Below are 21591 nucleotides of genomic sequence, written 5' to 3'. Positions count from 1 at the left end.
TCAAAATATTTTGAACATTTTTTCGTGTATAGAAAATGCAAATATAAACAACTAGTTAAAATGCCATGTATCTTCATGGTCATTTGTTTTAAAGTTACACCAAAAGGCAAAAACTTAAGTCGTTTTTGTGAAAATCGATTTTGCGTAAAAATTCCCGTTTTTCTTTAATTTTTATGTGATTTTTCCCGGCACTTTTGAAAATTACTGGGAATTTTAAATTTTGACCTTCCCAATGCACTAACAATATTCACTTTCCCATCGAACGAGATACTAAAGTTGAAAATCGAAGCATTATTTCGAATACCTACTTATGGTGTAGGTACACACAAAAAAAAAAAATAACACACACATCATTGTAAGATCAATACATTCATCGTTCCACTCAGAATCTAAAAAACATTTTGGCGGGGGGGGGGAGGTGTGTAGTTTTTAAAATGACCGAGTAAATTTTAAAATGTCGAACAATTTTACCGAATGCCGACTAAAAGTATATTGTCACCAACAACCATTTGGGTTGTTCCTGACAGTTGGCATTGGCGTTTAAGTCATTATGAAAAAAGTTATCATGAAAAAAGTATCCATGGATAATAATGTGAATTAAATATCAAATAGATTAACTATTTAACTACATAACTATGCTTTGATAAGTGATGTATTATAATACAGTCTGATGCGTAATACATTTGATCATTTTTTCTTTGGCACTCGTCAAAAAGCCATTGATTTGGAAAATACAAAATTGATAAACTGTATCCAATAAAATATACAATTGTCGGGTATTCGCGTCGTTCGGTTACGAGTTAGAAGTAAAAAAAGCTTAATACAAAAGCTTGGACATATATTATTATTAGACGGTACTTAGACTACTGGGTGCTAAGATGAGACATGGTCGATGGTAGGCGGCAAACTTGCGTACTGAAGTACAGTAAACGCCCAAACGTAGGGCGTTAATATAAGTAATAACGAACTTCCGTTTCTCCGGCCGGCCGACCGCATAATTACCGTATTTCGGTACCGTCGTCGTACGGTAACTACACAACGGTCGCGTGGCCACACTGCGACTCCCAGTACGTGTATAGAAAATTAGAAAGGAGAAGGAATTTTATTGCACGACAGGGTGGTGTACAACTTACTGCCGCCGCCGCACGGCCGCCATCAGCACTCAGCACCACTGCCGCCGGACGAATCATCGACGCCGCCGCCGCCGCCGCAATCCGCGCTCCGTGTTCTTTCGGCAACGCTGTCGGCGCCAATACGCACATAGCGACCATAGCGTCCACCGTCCACTCGGCACTCACCGTTGTAACGCGGATTCAGTCGGTCGTTGATTCTATCTCGTCACTCTCTTGCATACGATATTCCGCACGTACGCCGGCTACATCTTTACGAGTTTTATACATTTTTTTCTAACAGAAAACCCTTAAGGATCATTAAATTCTCTCACACATTTTCGACGTTTTAAAATCCACATCGAACGATATGGCTGAAGAAAATGCACCAGTGGCGGCAGCAGCGGCTGTAGGCGACCAGCTGCAAGAGAAACCGGCGTCCGAGACGGCCGTTGAACAGCCAAAAGCCGAGGGCAACGGAAAAGCTGCGGTGGCCGCCGTCGAGGAACCACCCAAGGCCGAGATGAGAGCCGTCGTGCTCACTGGGTTCGGCGGTCTCAAGTCCGTCAAGATCCTGAAGAAGCCCGAACCGACCATGGGCGAGGGTGAAGTTGTGATCAGGGTAAAGGCGTGGTGAGTAATCTTTTTTTCAGAACATTATAGTTTTACGTTTATTTTGTTTACCCTACGGGTACCATTATCCTATGTCGCACTACCAGTCCGTTGTCGACGACGGCGACTCTAACATATGGTGGTTGCGCATTGCGTTTAACGGTTCGGACCCGCTCCCTCTATAGTTTGTGCATAAAAATAAAACTCCGCAAGAACAAAATATTTTTAATTATTATAGTTAATTATGTGTTTCACCATGATTGTTGCGGATCGGTCGTCGAACGGAAGATAAGAACACAACAGTGGTTGTCGGGTGGGAAATGGTATAGTGGTGCCGCCGCCGCCCGGGGCGTTTTTTTCCCGTTTTTTTGCTCTGAATGTATTATTTAGCCGCTACCTCGTAAATCTGTAGTTTGATCTTATATTGCTCTAGCCATACGTAAAGAGTAGAAAAGTGTATGAGAGAAGACGAAAACCTGTTGTCGTCCCACGATTTCTCTCTCATTGATCGCCGCCGACCCCGCATTCGTAGTTGGGCGGGTATATAGAGATAATACCACGTCAGCTCGCCACTACCGGCTACCTGATCATCGTAATCTCTCCCTGAGCCCTAAGCCCACGAACGACGACAAACGATATAATAATAAATATTAATGTTTCGCATCAGATTTCACACGAGTGTTACACAGCGGTGGAGACGACGACGACAATAATTATTATTCGTCTTTTCAGCTATAAATCGTTACCCGCGGTGGCTGTGACAACGGAACCCCTCCCGATCGACGTACACATGGTAGCAGCTGTCCCGCCGTTCCCACCTGTTTATTTGTGTCCAAATCTCCTTTTATACATTGTCGTCGTTATAATAATTTTTAATACTCTTTTTTTCTATTCGTCCGACGTTCGTGTGTACACAAACACCGAACGGGGAGTAAATGGACGTCTCGGGCGGGTTTTTTTCCCCCTTTTTCGCCTCGACCGTTCTACGTAGTAACCGGACCCGTAGTTTAACGTAGTAGACTCGTTCGACGGGTGGAAACCACTGGGGTTTGGTATTCCGTTGCCGAGCGCCGACAACGTGTTGCGTTTTTGCTCGTGTTCGCGCACAACAATATAGTCATTTGACGGGCGGGGTGCTCGCGAGTAAACGAAACGAAACATACGGACGATCAAATATCGTTAAATCATTTTCCATTTCCAAAACGGTTTTATTTTTTATATTACTACAAACTTATTATTGATAAGTGATAACCATAACTATCACGGCGTTAAAAAATCTGTCATCATTGAACGTTCGATTTGTACGCTTAAATGTATAACAGCTCTTCAAACAGTAGAAAAAAAAGATATGTATAGGTATACCGTGTTTTCGATAATGACAGATTAATGTCAAAAACATAAAAAATAAATAATCGGTTGTTTGTGTTGAACGGCCGGCGCGGAAATGGAAAATAACGGAATTTTCAGAATTGTTGCCTGTTGTGGCGGTGGTTCTACGAAAAAAATTAAAGTGATTATTACCACCGGGCACCGACGCATTTGTAGAACGACAAAATGATGACCGAGTCATTTGAATATTATCTATGTTTGTTGCCCGACCGAGTTTTTAACGGTCGGATTTTGTTCAATTACCAGAACGAACAGAATAAAATAATAATAGTTCAGTAAAAAGGGAATTGGATAACCTTGGCCTGAGACGCGCGCGCCGCCGTCTGGACTATCGAAAGACAAAAACTACAACTCAACAATGTGTATATAATATATATTATGTAATAACTTGCGCGTGTGTGTGCTCTCGTTTCGTGCGAAGGCGGTTTTTACTACTTGTTCGTTCGCCCTAAAACTCGTTGAATGTGACTGACCTAACACTCGCAAAAGTCTATCGTCCTCTGTCCGCGAGTCCTTCGTTTACTACCACAGTCGCCAACCCCTGACCCGGCTGTTAAGGCAGGCAAAGGCTTAATAATCGCAATTACCCGAGCCCTTCGTGTTTTGGTGATACAAAATATTGTAACGTTAAATCGCGTTATCGTTTTGATGGTTTTTTATTGATTATTATTTTATTATTTTAACGTCGTGGAAATCTTTCCGATGTCGATTGTTCTTTATTTTATACTCGGACCCTCCCCCCTCCTATCGCTTTCGCTGTCATAGAATTTGAAAGCGGCCTTAATTTTATTTCTAAAACCGTGAAGGCGATTTATAGTATACGGTTAGTACCCATCTTTTTTTCCCTGGTAGACGAAAACTCGGGTGGCGATCGTTAATTGCAGTCGTCATTATTATCGACGAGTATTGTTTGCCACCCCGGGACATGTGCTATTTACAATACTCCTGTAGTCCTATCGTTGGTCTATAATGGCACCGGGCATTAAATAAATAATGTTAATACACGCGGAGCGTCTATACTCTATACGTGTCTTAAAAATAATAGAATATCGATAAACAAAATTCGTTAATAAAATAAATATATAAAAAAAACCGGTCGGAGAATCGTAAATTTAATGACGTTTAAAACGGTCGGCGGGTTGAAGACCGACAAATAATTTATTACGTAGTAAAATACTAAAATTAGACACAAAACATTTGTACGTCCGTCATCTCGGGTGAAAAAAAATCTCACAGTAGGTAAACCTATACGAATAAAATCCGGTTTCTTTTGAAGCGCGTAACAATTGGGATGTGCTCGTTTACGAAATCTTGTATGGAGATTTGCAACAGAATATTATGACCATGACGCACATTTTTTTGCGAACGGACGATTTGGGCGTGGGTTGCATTATCATAACATATATATATATATATATATATATATATATATATATCTATATGTAACACGTACGGGGCTTGGCTCGCGGTGGTGCCGCGGCAGGGATGTTTTGACCAAACCTGGCAACACCGCGGCGGCCGCCGCTGAAGGCACGAACACATGTTGCGATCGGTTCGACGACGGCGACGGGTTCGACGGTCTTAGTTGCCGCAGCCTTTCGTACACGCGGTAACTACCGTCTTGGCTCTCACACACACACGCTCGTTATCACAATATCGCGAAGGGATCAACAAGTCCGGTGTAATATCATACTTTATAACAGCAGACAGCATTAATGCGCTGCAACGGTGGCTTACAAGTCGCCACCCTTTCGACACGTATTCTTCCATCTACCTCTCCTCGCCGGCACGATTTAACTCTGTCGCCCGACTATTATATCCTCATGCCGTCCTTTTTTTCGCTCCATGCACCGTTCTATGAAGAAAGAAAAATCGCCGTTTTAAAAGGACGTCAGTGCAATATATGTTTTCTCTCTCGGACTCACGCACAGCATATGGATCAGACAAATTAACGTAAAATAGTTTTTATGGGGATTTTTGAGTACCTAATCTTCGAGCAAAATCACTTATTACAAAAATTAGGTAGGGAATAGCATTTTTTACACATTAAAATTGTATTATTATTTGACTTTATAAAAAAATAAATGTTGTAAATTTAAATGGATATTAAATTGCTTAGAGAAATATTTAAACATACTTATTGTCTACCCTCAAAGTCTCAAAAATATTATTCTTTATAATTGCTGTTATAACAAAGCTAAACGTGAACTGCTGAGCGTAAATTTGGTATGTTGAGCACTTGTAAGACGGAGACAATATATGCTCGTGTAGCGTCCTCTTAAGATAACTCAAAAACATAAAAAAAATTATTTTTCGTGAATGTGTATAATTGTCCATGTTACGCGTGGGCCAGAGAGAGAAAACTAACAATGAGTTGACACCCTCTTAACTTCTTTGCTCGTATCACCTCGTATGCTCAAAACTCGTTATCGTGATGCAGATTGTCCGTTTTGTCACGAAGGGATGCATTGAAGACATTATATTTTTGTAGCGAGTTTTGGTGTGGATAGGTGTATGCGTGCGCTTGTGATCGATCGGTCGATGCGAAAAGCGCTCCCGCCCCGGTTTTGCGATGAGTCATTCGTGCCGATCCCATTATTTTATATTACCTACGGAATTCGAAGACTAATGTAGAAATTAATTAATTTTAATACCTATACGTACATTGTTATCGAACACTTACAAACATATTTTTATATTATCTTAATAACAATAAAAAAAACACTCGATGGCATTCCTATCATTATAACAACATAATAAACGGATTAAAATAGTTGACATTTTGGTCTAAAAATTAAATTGTCGAGTGTCTGGACAAAAATATTTATTCAACACTTCAACAGTTAAACACGACAACTTTTTACACGACCATTTTTACTTATTTTATTGTCTTATAATATTTGGTGAACTAAACTATCACCAAATAGGTTATCTTTTCTAAATAAATATACGAATTTCGTATATATATTTCAAATTGTTCAACTGCTTAACCATTTTTTCGTAGAATTATTGTTTTCTGTTTGTGAAAATGTCTTGAAAAACTTTTTGTACTTTATAGAATTTATAGAACTATATAGTAAATTATATAGTAACGGGGTTTTGCCTAACATGCATTGTTATATATAGTCTAAACCGACCTACCCGAGAATAACAACTATTTTCGATTTCAAAATTGAAAGTAGGGGTTGAAAAATATGAAATGTATAACAAAAGATTTATGGTAAAAAAACTCGATTGTATGGTGCACATATTATAACGGAAGGAAGTGATAACATTCTTTATTTCTTTGCCATAAGGGTGTGTTATTACTCTTATTAGAAATCGTGCAGGAATTCCTTGTTTAAATGAAATACAAAACATTTTTTTCATTCATCGAATAAAATACTTTATAATGCGTTAGTATTTATTTAATTTGTAGTTATACCTACTAATGACGTTTTTATACTATGGACTATGCCACTATGGTGCATTGATATTTGATAAATAAGCTTTTAAATATATCATTTGAAATTTACATCAGTCTCTAATATTTAATTTGTTAATAACGACTATACCAATAAGTGTTATTTTTACTATACATTTGAAAATAAATAGTTCTCTTGAAACTGATCAACCTAACATTACAAAGTCTGGAGAACTCCCTCCCTCTGCTTTATAGGCGCATAGTAGATTCCGAGTGTATTTCGTCATTGAGCAGGTCACAGTAATATAGATTAGTTGAATTTGGATTTAATGATGAATCATTGTATAAAAAAAAACGATTCAAAGCTAAAGAGACTGGCATCTATAGTTCTTAGGATACCTATTAAATGTATACATATATCATATATGATATAGGTAATTCATATTATATTTATATTTTCGCAATATTGCACTAGTATTTTCTTAATTTATGAAGTTAAACAAATTTTTACCAAAAAAAACTCATGTAACTTATGTAAGTCGATATCGGAAATCGACATACCACTGAATGGTGTAAATAGGTTGGTGGTATAATCTATAAATAGCTAACTTAAAAATAGTGAAAAGTTTTAAATTTCCATGATTCATATTTTTAAATTGCAACAAATTAACAATAATAAATGTTTACAAAAAACTTCATCAACATACATAAAAAAAAAAATGTTAAAAAGTGTCGAACTGCAAGATTCGAAATATTTTAAAGATTATAATTCATAATATATCATATGTCTAGAAAATGCTAATATTTGGTGATCATAGTTTCTATGATTATTATTCTTTCATGAATTAAAACAAAATCATTTTTTCATTTCCTTTGGTTTTTGTTCGTTTTTCTATCACATTAAATGCCCTAGTACTTACATTCACTGCACCATAAGTACCCACTAGATAACATTTTCTACCAGAAACCACCCTCAGTGTTGAAAATAGAAGCAAATTGATTCCACCGAAACGTGATGAGTATTTTTAAAATAGGTATTCGTGATTTATAACTTATAACGTTTCGTTATATGCCAGCGTATTATGCACAAAGCTACAGAATACCTTAAAAGTGCTTGTTGTAGCAGTATGTCGCTATTTTTTTTTATCGTTTATCAATTACAATAAATTACAGTTCATTTAAAAAGAAGTTTTTTAATTTTAACAATAAAAAAACTGAACGTGATACAATAAGTGGATTCCGGGCACTCATTTCGATCGTCAGATTATAATATAAAGTGGGATTAAACACATTAAATTAAACACAAATAACATAGTATACATATAATTTATCACAAATTCATTTTACAAATAAAAATGTCTAAACAAATAAATTTCATTTTGTCTATTTATTACCGGTGGTTTCTCATTTTTAATATATATCGATTTCTAATTTTAAATGTTATAAGAAAAAAATTAACTTACTTACAAATAATTTTTTTATTTCAGAAAATAAAATAGTTATGTGTTGCTAATTGTATACTCAAATGTTTAAATTAAACATTACAAAAACAATATGAAGAAAGACTATCGTTATTTTAACGATGGGTGATAATTGTGATAACTCATACCTAAATAATAATAGTAATTTTGACTCTTGACCGAGATAAATTTAATACGGATTAAATATTTGGGAGTGCTTGTTAACTCAACAACTCATGTGTCATCGTATTTTCGATAACACTATAACAATATTATATATTATGATGTTATAAAAAAAATAAATAATATTGTTATAGGTACGTGAGTCGTGACGCTGGCACCCGTATGTTTGAATTTTAGCTCCAGTAATCGTTGGTTAATTTGTACTAATTTGTAACCACTATTTCAAAATTTTTAACACCCCCCCCCCCTCCCGCATATCAATTGTAAAATTCATTTTTATATTACGGGTACCGGTATCATGTTTGCGAACACTGCATTTTACATATTTTTGGCCAATCGACTCAAAAACCACACCTCCCTGGATTTTTATAAAATTTTGTACGTCCCTCCCATCTTTACTCGTATAATTCATTTTTACGTTGGCTGTACAAAAAATGGTTTTGGCAATGCCTTTTATAATGTTATATTATTTTCTTTCCGAAATCATCAAAGAAATTTATTAATACTCATATATGTATTTACTCTACTTTATTATACAGCAACAGCACAATGTCGTATTAGATAATACTATTTGAAGCGTTTAGTTGATTACAATATTTAATAGAATGTAATAAACAATAATTTTTGTATACTTATTCATACAATATTAATGTTGATTGTTGACTGTATTTTGTAAACTATTTAATGGTTATAATCAAACACTGAACTTAACTTTATAGTCATATTGCAATTGCATTTGCATATGACTACATGTCTACATACTTGCGGAATAACGTGTCCACGCGTTATATGCGTACTGTCAATAATGCCATGGAATGTTCTTTTCAGAAATTTCAAGTAGGAGACACCGATCCTGGATGTTTTATGATTAACGTTATATCTTATATAGTTATATCATAGAAAATAATTAGGTTTATGACCCCAGTATGAATTTCAATAGCTAATTCTTTATATTTACATAGGTACCAACAATATAATATAATATTATAATGATTTAGGTTGATGATGTCGGGATTACTAACAGATGATTTATATTGTGTCATGTCGCCACGTGTATAAACACAATGAACATTTTTTCACTGTATAGTTGTACCTATATCAGTCGAAGCTAATAAACAATATTGTTAACGTAGAATAAAAAATAAAATGAGGTTGGATCCTTTGAACAACAATCAACACTATTACGGATAAAAATAATAATAAACCAGTATAAGCACATAAATCGGCTTATATAGCGTTGAATCATAGCACACTACACATTAAAAACTAAAAGTAATTAATACAAAAGTAGCTTCCTTGTTTCCAATCCGCCAATGAATACTGCACACCGACACGGTTTGACCTTATCTGTTTACTTAAGTGTCCAAATAATGATAAAAGTCTGTATTTTTTATTTTTTATTGTCGAGTGAATCGGTGACTCGTGCATCTAGTAGTGTTATAAAATAATATAGAACTATGGGTGTTGGTAGGAGGGTTGGAAAAGAAAAGTTTGTTCCGGTACGATTGTCGTTAACCGTCGGCAAGGAGAAATCTGCATTCGTCGTACGCTGGCACAGTGGCACGATTTAGTAGGCAACTATATTATATATATAATATGTATTTTCATTATATACAAAAGCAAGTGGGAATAAGTCGGCACGGTCGACTGATTTTCGCCGTTTTCCAATTGTACCTATAATCTATATAGTACTTGACGTACCTCCGAAACAACAGTATATTATTAATTTTATTTCGGATTGACGGGGTGGCTGCAGCGTCGACGCGTAATCGAGAAACACTATTATTCCGCGACCCGCATGACCGCATCAAAAGGTGGAAGTAACGGAAGTTCCTGCCGCGCGAATATAATATAGGAATGTATAGGTATTATATTACTATTATATTAGTATGAAAACGACCTCGTCACATCCGAAATGTTTAGCTAATCTCTTTCGAGCAGAGTGCACCGGGGACGCAATATAAAAACCGTTATATCAACACGCCTAACACAATATGAAATGTCACGGTGCGCCGGCAGATAATAAGTGCAACACCGACTCTCCGAGAGTCTGAACCTCCGAGGAAACGCATTAAGTTACTTCTAGCCAGTAGTGGTTGTTATTACGAGTGGGTAGTCGTCGGACTATAATATTAATAATCCAAAGGGATAAAAATTAAGACCGGTGTCGCGATTTTTTATTTATCGTTTCAACGACCCACTTCGTTTTAACGAACGCGCGTCGCCGTCTGCACGGCGTATTCATATTGTTAGACTTAATTTATTTTATTATTATTAAAAATTCTACGGGTTATGTTATTACTATTATACATCACATACGTGCGTTATATATTATAACGTAGGTACCTAATAATAATAAAAACGTATCGCCGTGCGTAGTAGTAGTAGTATTATTATATAAATATTATAAAAACTACGTGGTCGTTACAAATAATACACCTATATAATATAATATAATGGGTGACGTGCAGTGTCGCGGCGCGGCGGCGGCCCGGCGGCTGGCGGCAACCGCGTTACGTGACTGCACAACACGTCTAGACACGTCGGCGTCACTGACAAATACGGTTTTTTTCTCCCCTTTTCTATCCCCGTGCCACCGCCCAAGTCACACGAACGTGCGTGGATACACCCCGCGAATTCTACAAAAATTTACAAACCACGAGGACGACTATAATACTACCCATACCGACCGACCACACCAAACATAATAATATATTATACTCATATAACATACCTACTATGCAGTATACTCATGACTGCCGCCACCCCGCCACCCCGCCATCTCTCCAGGGGTTATTCCACCCGAGTACGATATATATAATATCACTTGTACACTATTTAACTACCGCCGGTCACGCGACGGATGCCGTCATCGTCGTCGCCGCTGCAACCCTCGTCGCCGCCACTGCAGCCCTCGTCGTCGCCACTGCTGCTGACGCCGTCGCGCTCCGTTTACATTACGATATAATTATTGTACTAGATCGTGTCTCGTAATAAAATAAAAATCGGGCCAACTGGGGCGCGCGACGGCCAATAATAGCAACGTTTGTTTTCTGTGTGCGCCATAACCGCCCCCTCGATTTGGCGCACCGACACGGTGGCGGGCTGAAAATGCTTTTGAAACTCGATTATACACTGTCGTTCTGAATCACCTCGTTTCCCGTGTCTCATATACTATTATAGCGATATAACAATACACGTATAGGTATAACAGGTAGTATATTGTATGTGGCGCCGCCGCCCGTCCACCGGTGTTAGCGACACGATAAGTGGATTACATTTTTCGATTGTACAAATTGAAAAAAAAAAATACACAAAATCCATTTTGTCGTGTACAACGACAATGCGATTTTTACGCGGAAATGAAAGTGTATCGTGTGTCGTATCAACAGTTTTATGTAGAAGAAGAAGACACCTGTATAATCTATATTGTTATCGACATTGAATCCATTTATCCATATAAGTACATAATATAATATAGGTAGTTGGTGAAGGTACTTACAATTTACACACCCAACTATTACCCCCCATGGTTTGTACTTCTACTTTTTTATCGTGGTAATCTTGTATTTTTAAAATAAGATGGATAATGATAACCATACAACTTATTGTATAAATGTTTATTATAAATGTATCCTTATATAAAATATATTCAATATAATGATATCGACTAATCGGTTAGTCATACAAACGTATACAGTCGTACACCAAAAACCATTTCGGGATGGGTTCGTGTTTTCTATCCAACAATTTAAAAAAAAATATATTTGTCGGCGCAGGTTATATTATAATTGTGTACCGCCTATAATACTATCTATACATATATTAATATCATCATTTTATCGCAATCAATAAATGGCCGTAAATGGTTAGAGTATCTCTAACGGGTTTGCCATATTTTACATTAATTATTAACTACTATAATTTATTACAAAAAAAAAACCGTTGTAACAAAATTGCTTATTTAATATGTATTTTTATTAATTATTCCGATGATTTTTTTTCTAGTGGTTTGAATTTCCAAGATTTAATGGCCCGACAAGGCGTGATCGAGTCTCTGCCTAAAGCTCCGTTCATATTGGGTTTCGAATGCTCCGGAATCATCGAGCAAGTCGCAGAAGGTGTTGAGAAGTTCAAGGTGAGATATATCTGATGTATATCTATATATATATCAAAATGCGGAAAACGACTTCTGCATATTAAAATAAATTACAGTGATATTCGTGACCAACAACCGTGTGTGATATATGACATCTTATATATATAGGGTGTTATTATTATTATTATTGTGTTCGTCGGTAGTATCGAGTTTTGAAACGTAGGCGTATCAATTTTCCCGTCACTCTTGATTTTTACTTCATGTGTTATAATAATATTATATACGCGATTCCCCGGTGTCAAATTCTTTTAATAGACAAATGAATAACGAAACGAAAATAATATTCGCGTATCGTTGCCCACGCGAGTATTTGACGGAGATTAATAATGATATATCTTATGTACATACGAGTCACTTGATACACGAGAAAAACGCATGTGTGCGTTTAACAGCTTGGCTTAATTTAAACTATTCCGTCCGCCGAAGCGTCGGTTCGCATCCGGCGCTCGTGTGTAACATTGCGGGCGCGATCTCTCGTATGGTGGTGTGTAGAATATTATTATATATACATGGTAACCCATACAGCCGCCTCGTCTGGGGTTAAAGACACGATTAAGAATTTATATATGTGAAGGAATTTAGAAACGTATACCATTTACGATCGACAGGGATAAATTTCAATTGCCTTCGCACCATACACACTCATCACATAGCCTCCGTCATCGAGGTCCAGTAAAACGCGTTGCTCGTCATTAATCTCGTATCTGTGTGTATACACAGCCGTCGAAAGGGACAAGTCTCTATTCGTTCGTGCGAACCACGTGCGGTTAAAATAAGCGTGTAGAGGTGAAGAAGGTGTGACAGCCGTGGCGTCCTTACTCCTTTTACTTACAATAGAATCGTCTGTGGTAGATGTTAGTATAATACAAATATAATGTTATCATCTAGACCGGAATGGCGACGGGGCGACGGTTATTTTCTTAAGTGACGGGACGTATTATTACTCTGTTCAATGCCACAGAAGGGTCCGGCGTGTACATAATATTATTATAATACTGCAGTGGTGCGTGTGCTGTATATACAGACGATAATAATTAAACTATAACCCGCATAGAGAAGCTATACGGATTACTAACCTCGTGGTATGCAAACGTCGTCGTCGTGGTCAATATGATTAAGTAAAAAAAAAAATTTAATAGACCGTTTCTTTTTTATACGAGTTGGGGGAGAGAAGTGAAGACGCGCTGCCGTTTGCTGCCGTCACTTATTCGTATGATAATATTATAGTGTCATGGAGACGTGGACACTCGGCGGGCGCTCTCACACGTGCGGGCCACAGACCGAAGAATGCGCTACGATGTCGTGTGAAACGTGAATAATGACGATAATTGATCCTCATTGAGTCTAATTATTTAATAATCGAATACAGCAATATATACATACCACACACCTATTCAATGGCCGGCATCTTTGGTGATCATTATTCATTGTAGTGGTCTATGCTCGTGGGGGGGGGGGAGGGGGGGGAGGTGTGGATAAATAGCCAATTCGATTTTTTTTTACGCCCGCGTATGCGTGCACGGCGACGTTATGGTCGTTGTCGCCAACGTATTGTCTCGGAATTTAAGTTTTTTAAAACTTTATTCATGGTATTTCCTCGTACCACACGCCAACCGCTAATAATGTTGGAGTTATGACAATCGTACAGACAAATGTTAATTGAGCATTCACCAGGATTTATTTTTTCGACCGAGGTAAACCACGAAAAAAAGAACCGATAACGTTGCTTCGCAGCTGTTTGGTGGTGGTACACGATCGCAGTCTCAGTAACCACTAAATACGTCAACACGTGTATTATTTTTTTTACCCCTTATGATATAGTGACAACACAATGCGTTACACCAGATGCAGATCGTTAACAAGACGGTGACGAGGACTGAGGAGAGATAATATCGTGTACGTCGGGATTTTTTTTCTATCATAGATACCACCCAAAAAAAACTTGCATTTTATCAAAAAAAAAATTGTTTATTAAATAAATATGGTGTTGAATGCAATAACATTATAGATGACTGTAAAAAACCAACTAATATCAGATATCAACATTTAAAAAAAATATAATAAAGTAAAACATAATATATTCATCAGTATTGTGTTCACGAACAGCGCATTTTTAAATTAGTTATTCTTTTTTGAATTATCGAAGCAATTAAACTAATATATTACGAAAAATCATCAAATAAAAGTATAAACACAGAGCATTCTCTATACAATTATTTTCAAATACAATAAATTGGTATAGATTGGTAATTTTATTTATTTAAATATAATTACATATTCCGACTTATTTGTAATAATCGTAATTATTATATTATTATTTAATAGTTGATACAAATATTATCAAATTATCCAATTAATGTCTCCGACATTAATATGACCTATTGGCTATTTAATCAAATCATAATATCACTATGATCGACGTACTATAGTACTATAATATTGTCTATACTATAATATATTATTGACTATAATACTGAAGCGTCAAACTCACGAGTGTATATCAAGTTCTACACAAAGTTACATTCCGTAATGATACGTTCCAAAATTAAAATGGCTCCAGGGGATTACATCTTCAGTCCCCTATCATTATTAAATATTATTACTATTAGCCCCCAGTGCTCGTAAAAACTATAAATAGTAACTTTTTTTTTATCGTTCGTGACTGACAACCGGTTTGATCGTTGGTTATTATGAAAAACTGAAAAGCAGACGTCGTTCTCCCACGTGCAAATTATTGATTACCATAATAATAATAACAATAACGACGATGATATTATTATTATTATTATAACGTATTGCATGTAATAGCCGTATATGTATAATATATATACGATAGCAGACATATATAATATTATAATAGGAATATAACTCGTACAACGTGTAAAGTCGTTCGGAATATTTTGGAGACGAATCGTGTAAATTATCCATCAGCCATAATTATATATAATATATAAACATATACATATAGATATTATAACCAGGTTTGTTGTATTTTTTTTTTTAGTATGGAATAAGAAACTAATAAATGAATATGAAATTCATCTATTCAAATATTGAAATACCTATATAATATTACCGATACGAATAGATTATTATTATGACATTATATTATGTTATAGTCAAACCAACACAAATCGCTTGCTATCAATTCGTATTTAAATTTGTTATTTTTATTATATAATAAATATTGTGATAACAATCCTGTATATTTTGTCCGCAGGTCGGCGATCGCGTCGTGGCGTTGCCCGAATGGCGCGCGTGGTCCGAGCTCGTGTCCGTACCGGCCAAGAACGTGTTTGCCATACCGGATGGCCTGAACTATGTGGACGCCGCGGCCTTGGCCACCAACTACATCGTTGCTTACGTGTTGCTGTTCGAGCTGGGCGCCGTCAAGCCCGGCAGCAGCCTGATACTTCACTCGGCCGGTGGCGGAGTGGTAAGTGTATATTTTAATTATATGTTATATTATAAATTTATAATATACATTATACATATCATAATATAATAATATGATGTATGGAGTAGTAACCGTGCCCGGACGACTCTAAGCAGTCAAAGTTAGAACCTGACCTGCAGCCGTTTATATGTTAAGTTACAAAACTATGTAGGTACCAACTTTAAGCCGTGAACACTAGACTCCAACTGAGTTTGAAACAATTACCTACCAAGTCACCAATATAAGTACCTTCTAACTTTTGACTAAGTAACTAATGACTAATATCCCAGACTCGGAGGCAATATCATAATATCGTAACGTGTGAAGTTGCAGTCAGTATTTGTGAGAAGTAGTGGTGTGGAAACTCCACATACATGCGTGTTATGCCACTAAAATATTGTTGTACACTTGTACAATAATTGTACCCGTAGTTTTGTCGTTTAGATTTGTTTGCTCCTTATTGGTTTTGTACATCTTTCCAACAAAAATTTTCTTTCAGGTAGTTTAACAATACACAACCACAATTATGTTTGATTTGGATCGGGGTTAGGTATATACAATAGGAGTATATGTTATAAATGTGGCGATGGACTGAGATCCCACATTTCATTTTTTCTTTTGATGTAATTTTATGAAATAATGTTTTAAATAAAAAAGTTTTAAATGTTTAAAGTATAATATAGCTTTTTATATTCCTTAGGTAATTTATATAACTTTATACCTATAACATCATAAACATGGGAGTAACTAGATTTACCTTTAAATTGAAGAGGGGCTTGAGTTCCACCTAAAATTTATTTGCATACACTATATGTAATAACTTTTTTATAAATATTATCAAATACCTATTTTTGTACATAGGTAACCTATGATAGGTTAGGGTTATCTTCACTGAAGAAAAACAGAATCCAATTTATACAATATTTTAAAATAATGAACAGTTCCAATATTGCCAACTAAAATAATACCTAATCAACAAACGTACAAATTTTTTTATGGTGAGGGGGTTGTTGAAATTATTTTAGCGGGCTAATCCCCCGTTAGCTCCTTTTCACTATTGATCATCACCAATTTTTGGATCATTCGATATCGAAGACTAAACCGTAGCTAACACGTTATAAACTTGAAAAACCAAAACGTCAACACAATACAAGTAGACTGTAGACACAGCAGTACATAACAATATAACCATCATCATAATAATATAGTCTATTTCAAATGTATTATATATATTACATTGCATATGAATAATGAATATGATTATATTTATATAATCTAGTATACTTATAAGATATAATAATACTATAAAAGTAGATATGCATAATCCTACGCCACATTTGAATATATTATTACGTGTACACAATAATTATTCGAAATGTCTCAAATGCAAGTAATCGTCGTCGGAATGTCATACAAGATTCAATATTATTATACATAATTGGATTGAGTAATAAGTCGAATTCGTTCTTTCCCCGCTGTCGATAGAGATAAGAAACTAGTCTACTTGTGTCTGTGAAAAAAAATACCGACTGGAAAACGCGTGCGTGTTTACTCAGCGCGGCGGCGGAATAGTAAATGTCAATTGTTTTTCACCGCGATCAATCGATTATGGACGCTCTCTCTTCCGCGATTTTCTCCTAGAGTCTTTAGCTGCTCCACAACCACCGTACATTTCAGTGATTAGAAATCTTATGACGTTGTAAATAATTATTATCATTTATCGCAAGCCCAGCGAATAACCTTTGGTCAAAATTCGTACAAAATAATTAAAGCAAAGAATTCGAACGTTCTATGAATGAATATCATGTTTCATTTAGGTTTGTCCGTCATATTTATTATTATAATTTTAAGTAATTATATTTCGTGTCCATGTAAGGTTCATAGTTCACACAAACACGCTTATTGATTTGAAACATTGAATCTTTATGATAATATACAGATTACATATTTATACAATTTAATTAAACATACTAAATATATTTTATAATATTTACTACGTAGTTAATGTATCCAAATTAGTCGAGAATCTAGAGTCTAGAATGTGAAAGGCGTTTGAAGTTTGCACTTTTGTAGGGTAAACAACAGGAAAGATAATTTCATCAGCTATTAAAAATATAAAAATCTACTTATCTTTGGGCCAGTTGCACCGTCTACGGTTAAACTTCGATTAAGCTTAATCAGCTGATAACAAATATTTAACCGGGAAAATTCGGCCGATTAAACTCCAGTTAACTTTAATCAGAGACGGTGCAACTGGCCCTTACATCTGTACAATTATCATATTTTAATTAATAAATAAAAAAAAAATTATAATTACACATTTTTTTCAAAAATATTGTATTAAATTACAAAAATACCCTTTTTACGATGTTCATTTTATGAATACCTACATAATCAATGATGAAAATTATTAGTTATTACTGTGGATACAGACATACAGTACTCGTTAGTTTTGAAACGTTTATGTTTGACAATGTTGAGCATTAACAAAGAGTTATCACAATATTTATTTAAATACCAATCTCTCAATCCCTCGCGCAACATGGATAAAACGCTTTCATGTAAAATCAATTTTTATGATATTTGATTAATCTTAAAGTAAAATCACCTATTTTTAAAAAAAAAAAAAACAAAATATTTTCGAGATTCGACATATCGATTTTATATCTAATCACAATTTAACTTTGTACCTATTCGACTTTTAAATAAATAAAAAAAATTGTAAATATAAATGATTTTTAAATTGTTTTGAGGGAATATTTAGACAAATTGATATCATACCAAAAATATTATTCTCCATAATTTTTGTAATAGGTGATATTACTCTAAAATTACTGAAAAACATAACAAATAAAATTATTTTGCATGAATTCGTCTTATCTATGTTACGCGTGGACCGGAGAAAGAAAACAAACGCGAAGTGCGTTGAAATTCTCTGAAAATATAAAAGTATTTTTTTTATTGAATTAAATAATATTGATAATTAAAATGCTAACGAGTTATAATTAATTCTAACTTAATAATGTTTGTGTGTACAAACTACAAGTATAACCAATGAGAATATTATACAATAATTGTCTAGTGTAGTAATGTCTGATATTGATTAATCGATAACGAATATCAAATTATTATAAACCCACAATATAATTAATATGCTTTAAATATTGTTATTCGTTACAATTATATTTAGTTTACAATTTAAATGTTTACAAAGCCATTATGATAACTATTTATTTTTCGTATTATATGTAGCTCCAACAGAATTATATTTTATAAGTGGTTTGGTATTTTATATTTAGTTCATATAATTATGTTAAATTTACTAATGAGTTGAATATTTAAATTGTATTTGTTGTTCCTCTTATATTTTATTGAACTGAAGGGAAACTTAATTAAAAATGCATAGAGAGCTCAATTTCTGTTTTTAGTACATTTTACGGCCGTAGCCATAAAAAATATCAATGTCTACCAATATCAAATTAAATCAGTATTTAGTACCTACTACCTACTACTTTCTAATATTTTAATGTCTTGTACCTAATAAAAGGTATAACTTTAGATTATTATTACATTTATAAAAACATAATTTATTGTGCATAGAGTACAATTTATAAATTACCTTAATCCCAACAAATAGACAAGAAAAATCATATTCTTTAAGTCATTTAAATGTAATGATACAAAATATATAACTTATTAAAAAATTATGTTATTTGCAGGGTCAAGCAGTAGCCCAACTTTGCAAAACTGTAGATGTCACTGTGTTTGGTGTAGCATCAAAAACTAAACACGAAGCTTTAAAAGGAACCATCGATCATCTTTTGGAACGTGGTAGTGATTATGCTGCTGAAGTTAGAAAGTAATTTAGACGATTTGATAATTATTGAATTTATATTATTAAAATTTGTAACTGATTTTTTTAGAGTTTCTCCCGAAGGAGTGGATCTCTTTTTGGACTGCGTTTGTGGTGAAGAATGTAGCCGTGGATACTCTCTTTTGAAACCTATGGGCAAATATATCTTGTTTGGTAAATATAAATTTTCTAATTTTATATTTTACTGTTTTGTGAAATTAATTAAATGTGTCGTCAACATTCTATAATAAAAAAAAAATCCTTTAGGTTCATCCAACATTGTCACAGGAGAAACGAAAAGTTTCTTTAGCGCTGCTAAATCTGTAAGTTTTTAATATCTAGTTAATACTAAAAATAAATATAATTTCTTGGTTTGCTATTTTTCATTTTTTTTTTCATGTTTTTTAGTGGTGGCAAGTGGATAAAATTTCTCCATTGAAATTGTTTGATGACAGTAAAACTCTTATGGGATTCAATTTAAGGCGAGTATTGTTCCACCAAAATCAATCTGAATATGTGGCAAACATTTTTGACAAAGTAATTGGATTATGGAAGGATGGAAAGGTTAAACCAGTTATTGATTCCACTTGGGCTTTTGAAGATGTTAGTATTTACCACAATATTGAGTATTTAAGCATGATATAAAAAAAATACCTATTTAGTTCATTAATCATTAATGTTTATAATTAATTTTAGGTTGGTGAGGCTATGCAAAAAATGCACGATAGAAAAAACATTGGAAAAATTGTGTTAGACCCAAGCTTGGAACCAAAACCAAAGCCAGCTACACCCGTTAAAGGAAAATCAAAGAATGCTGATAAAGAAAAGGAAAAGAAAGAAGAAGATTCTTCTGCTAATGGCACTACAACTCCTGAAGCTACAAGTCCTACAAGTATGTTCCTATAATTACTTATACGAATAACTAAAAACAAACTCATATTAAGTTACTTTAGACTATTTTTACCATTATAAATGTACTTAAAAAACAACAATACTAATTTGTCATTCATCAGTCTAGCTTTTAATTATTAAAATGTATTATGTTTGATGTATTATAATAATTAATTAAATTTGTAATTTTCAGCTAAAGAGAAGGAGAAGGAAAAGGAATCAAGTTGAATGCACTAGTGAAAACATCATTCTCAAACATTACTACCTACTTATTTAATAATAATAATAATAAAATAAACTTCTCATTAGCGCTTTTTTCCAGTCTTATATTACACTAAACAATGAAATATCAATTTTTAGCCTTTTTAGCAATATTTTAAATATTTATTTCAATCATTTAAGTATTGACAAACTACCCTCATTTATACTTAGTCAAATAATATTATATAAAATACTATATTATGGTTTTGATTAATGATATAAATTGTTTTACCTAATCAACAATTTATTACACTAGGCTAATTTATTACTAGTAAACGTGTACCAAATATTATGTATACTTATGTGTTAATTTTTATATAATTGTTTTGGTTCATTTTGCTCGTACATCTCTATGCATTTTCTATAATTATTATTATTATTATTATTTTTAGCTTAAATTTTAAGTTTTATATTATACTAAAACATGAAATGATTTATTTTTCCATTATTTTTTTATATACAATTTCTAAATAAAAACATGTGGGAGTTACATAACAATATATTTTTAATTTATACACACATATTATAAATGTATTATGATTTTTGTAGATTGGATGAATTCTGTTTAAAAAAAAAATTATAAATGTGTGCGCGCAATTGTGTATCATATATATCTATACACATACACATATATATTTATTTATTTATATGAGTATTATTATTACTATTATTATTATTATATATTATTTATTGTGCTGTTTAAAACTATTAAAAAAATATATAAGTATAATATATTTATATATGTATATTCAATAACTACTATAAGTGATCATTAATCAAAAAATAAAAGAAAAAACAATTAAAGATGTCTACAACAATAATAATATTATAATAG

At 33.9% G+C, this 21591-nt stretch overlaps 1 protein-coding gene across 1 annotated transcript; it reads left to right on the top strand.

The window, feature by feature from the left end:
- Positions 1–1177: 1177 nt before the first annotated feature.
- Positions 1178–21353, top strand: LOC100160429 (synaptic vesicle membrane protein VAT-1 homolog-like). Its single transcript, XM_001943981.5, has 9 exons — positions 1178–1742; positions 12165–12294; positions 15536–15751; positions 19471–19610; positions 19675–19778; positions 19872–19927; positions 20013–20207; positions 20301–20496; positions 20689–21353. The coding sequence occupies exons 1-9, from the start codon at positions 1480–1482 to the stop codon at positions 20721–20723; spliced, it is 1335 nt and encodes a 444-aa protein (XP_001944016.1). The 5' UTR covers positions 1178–1479; the 3' UTR covers positions 20724–21353.
- Positions 21354–21591: the final 238 nt, after the last annotated feature.

Source organism: Acyrthosiphon pisum, chromosome A1 (genome assembly GCF_005508785.2).
Source record: "Acyrthosiphon pisum isolate AL4f chromosome A1, pea_aphid_22Mar2018_4r6ur, whole genome shotgun sequence".
Classification (NCBI taxonomy): Eukaryota; Metazoa; Arthropoda; class Insecta; order Hemiptera; family Aphididae; genus Acyrthosiphon; species Acyrthosiphon pisum.
Note: the sequence above shows the minus strand (reverse complement) of the source record. Positions and strands in the feature narration are given on the sequence as shown.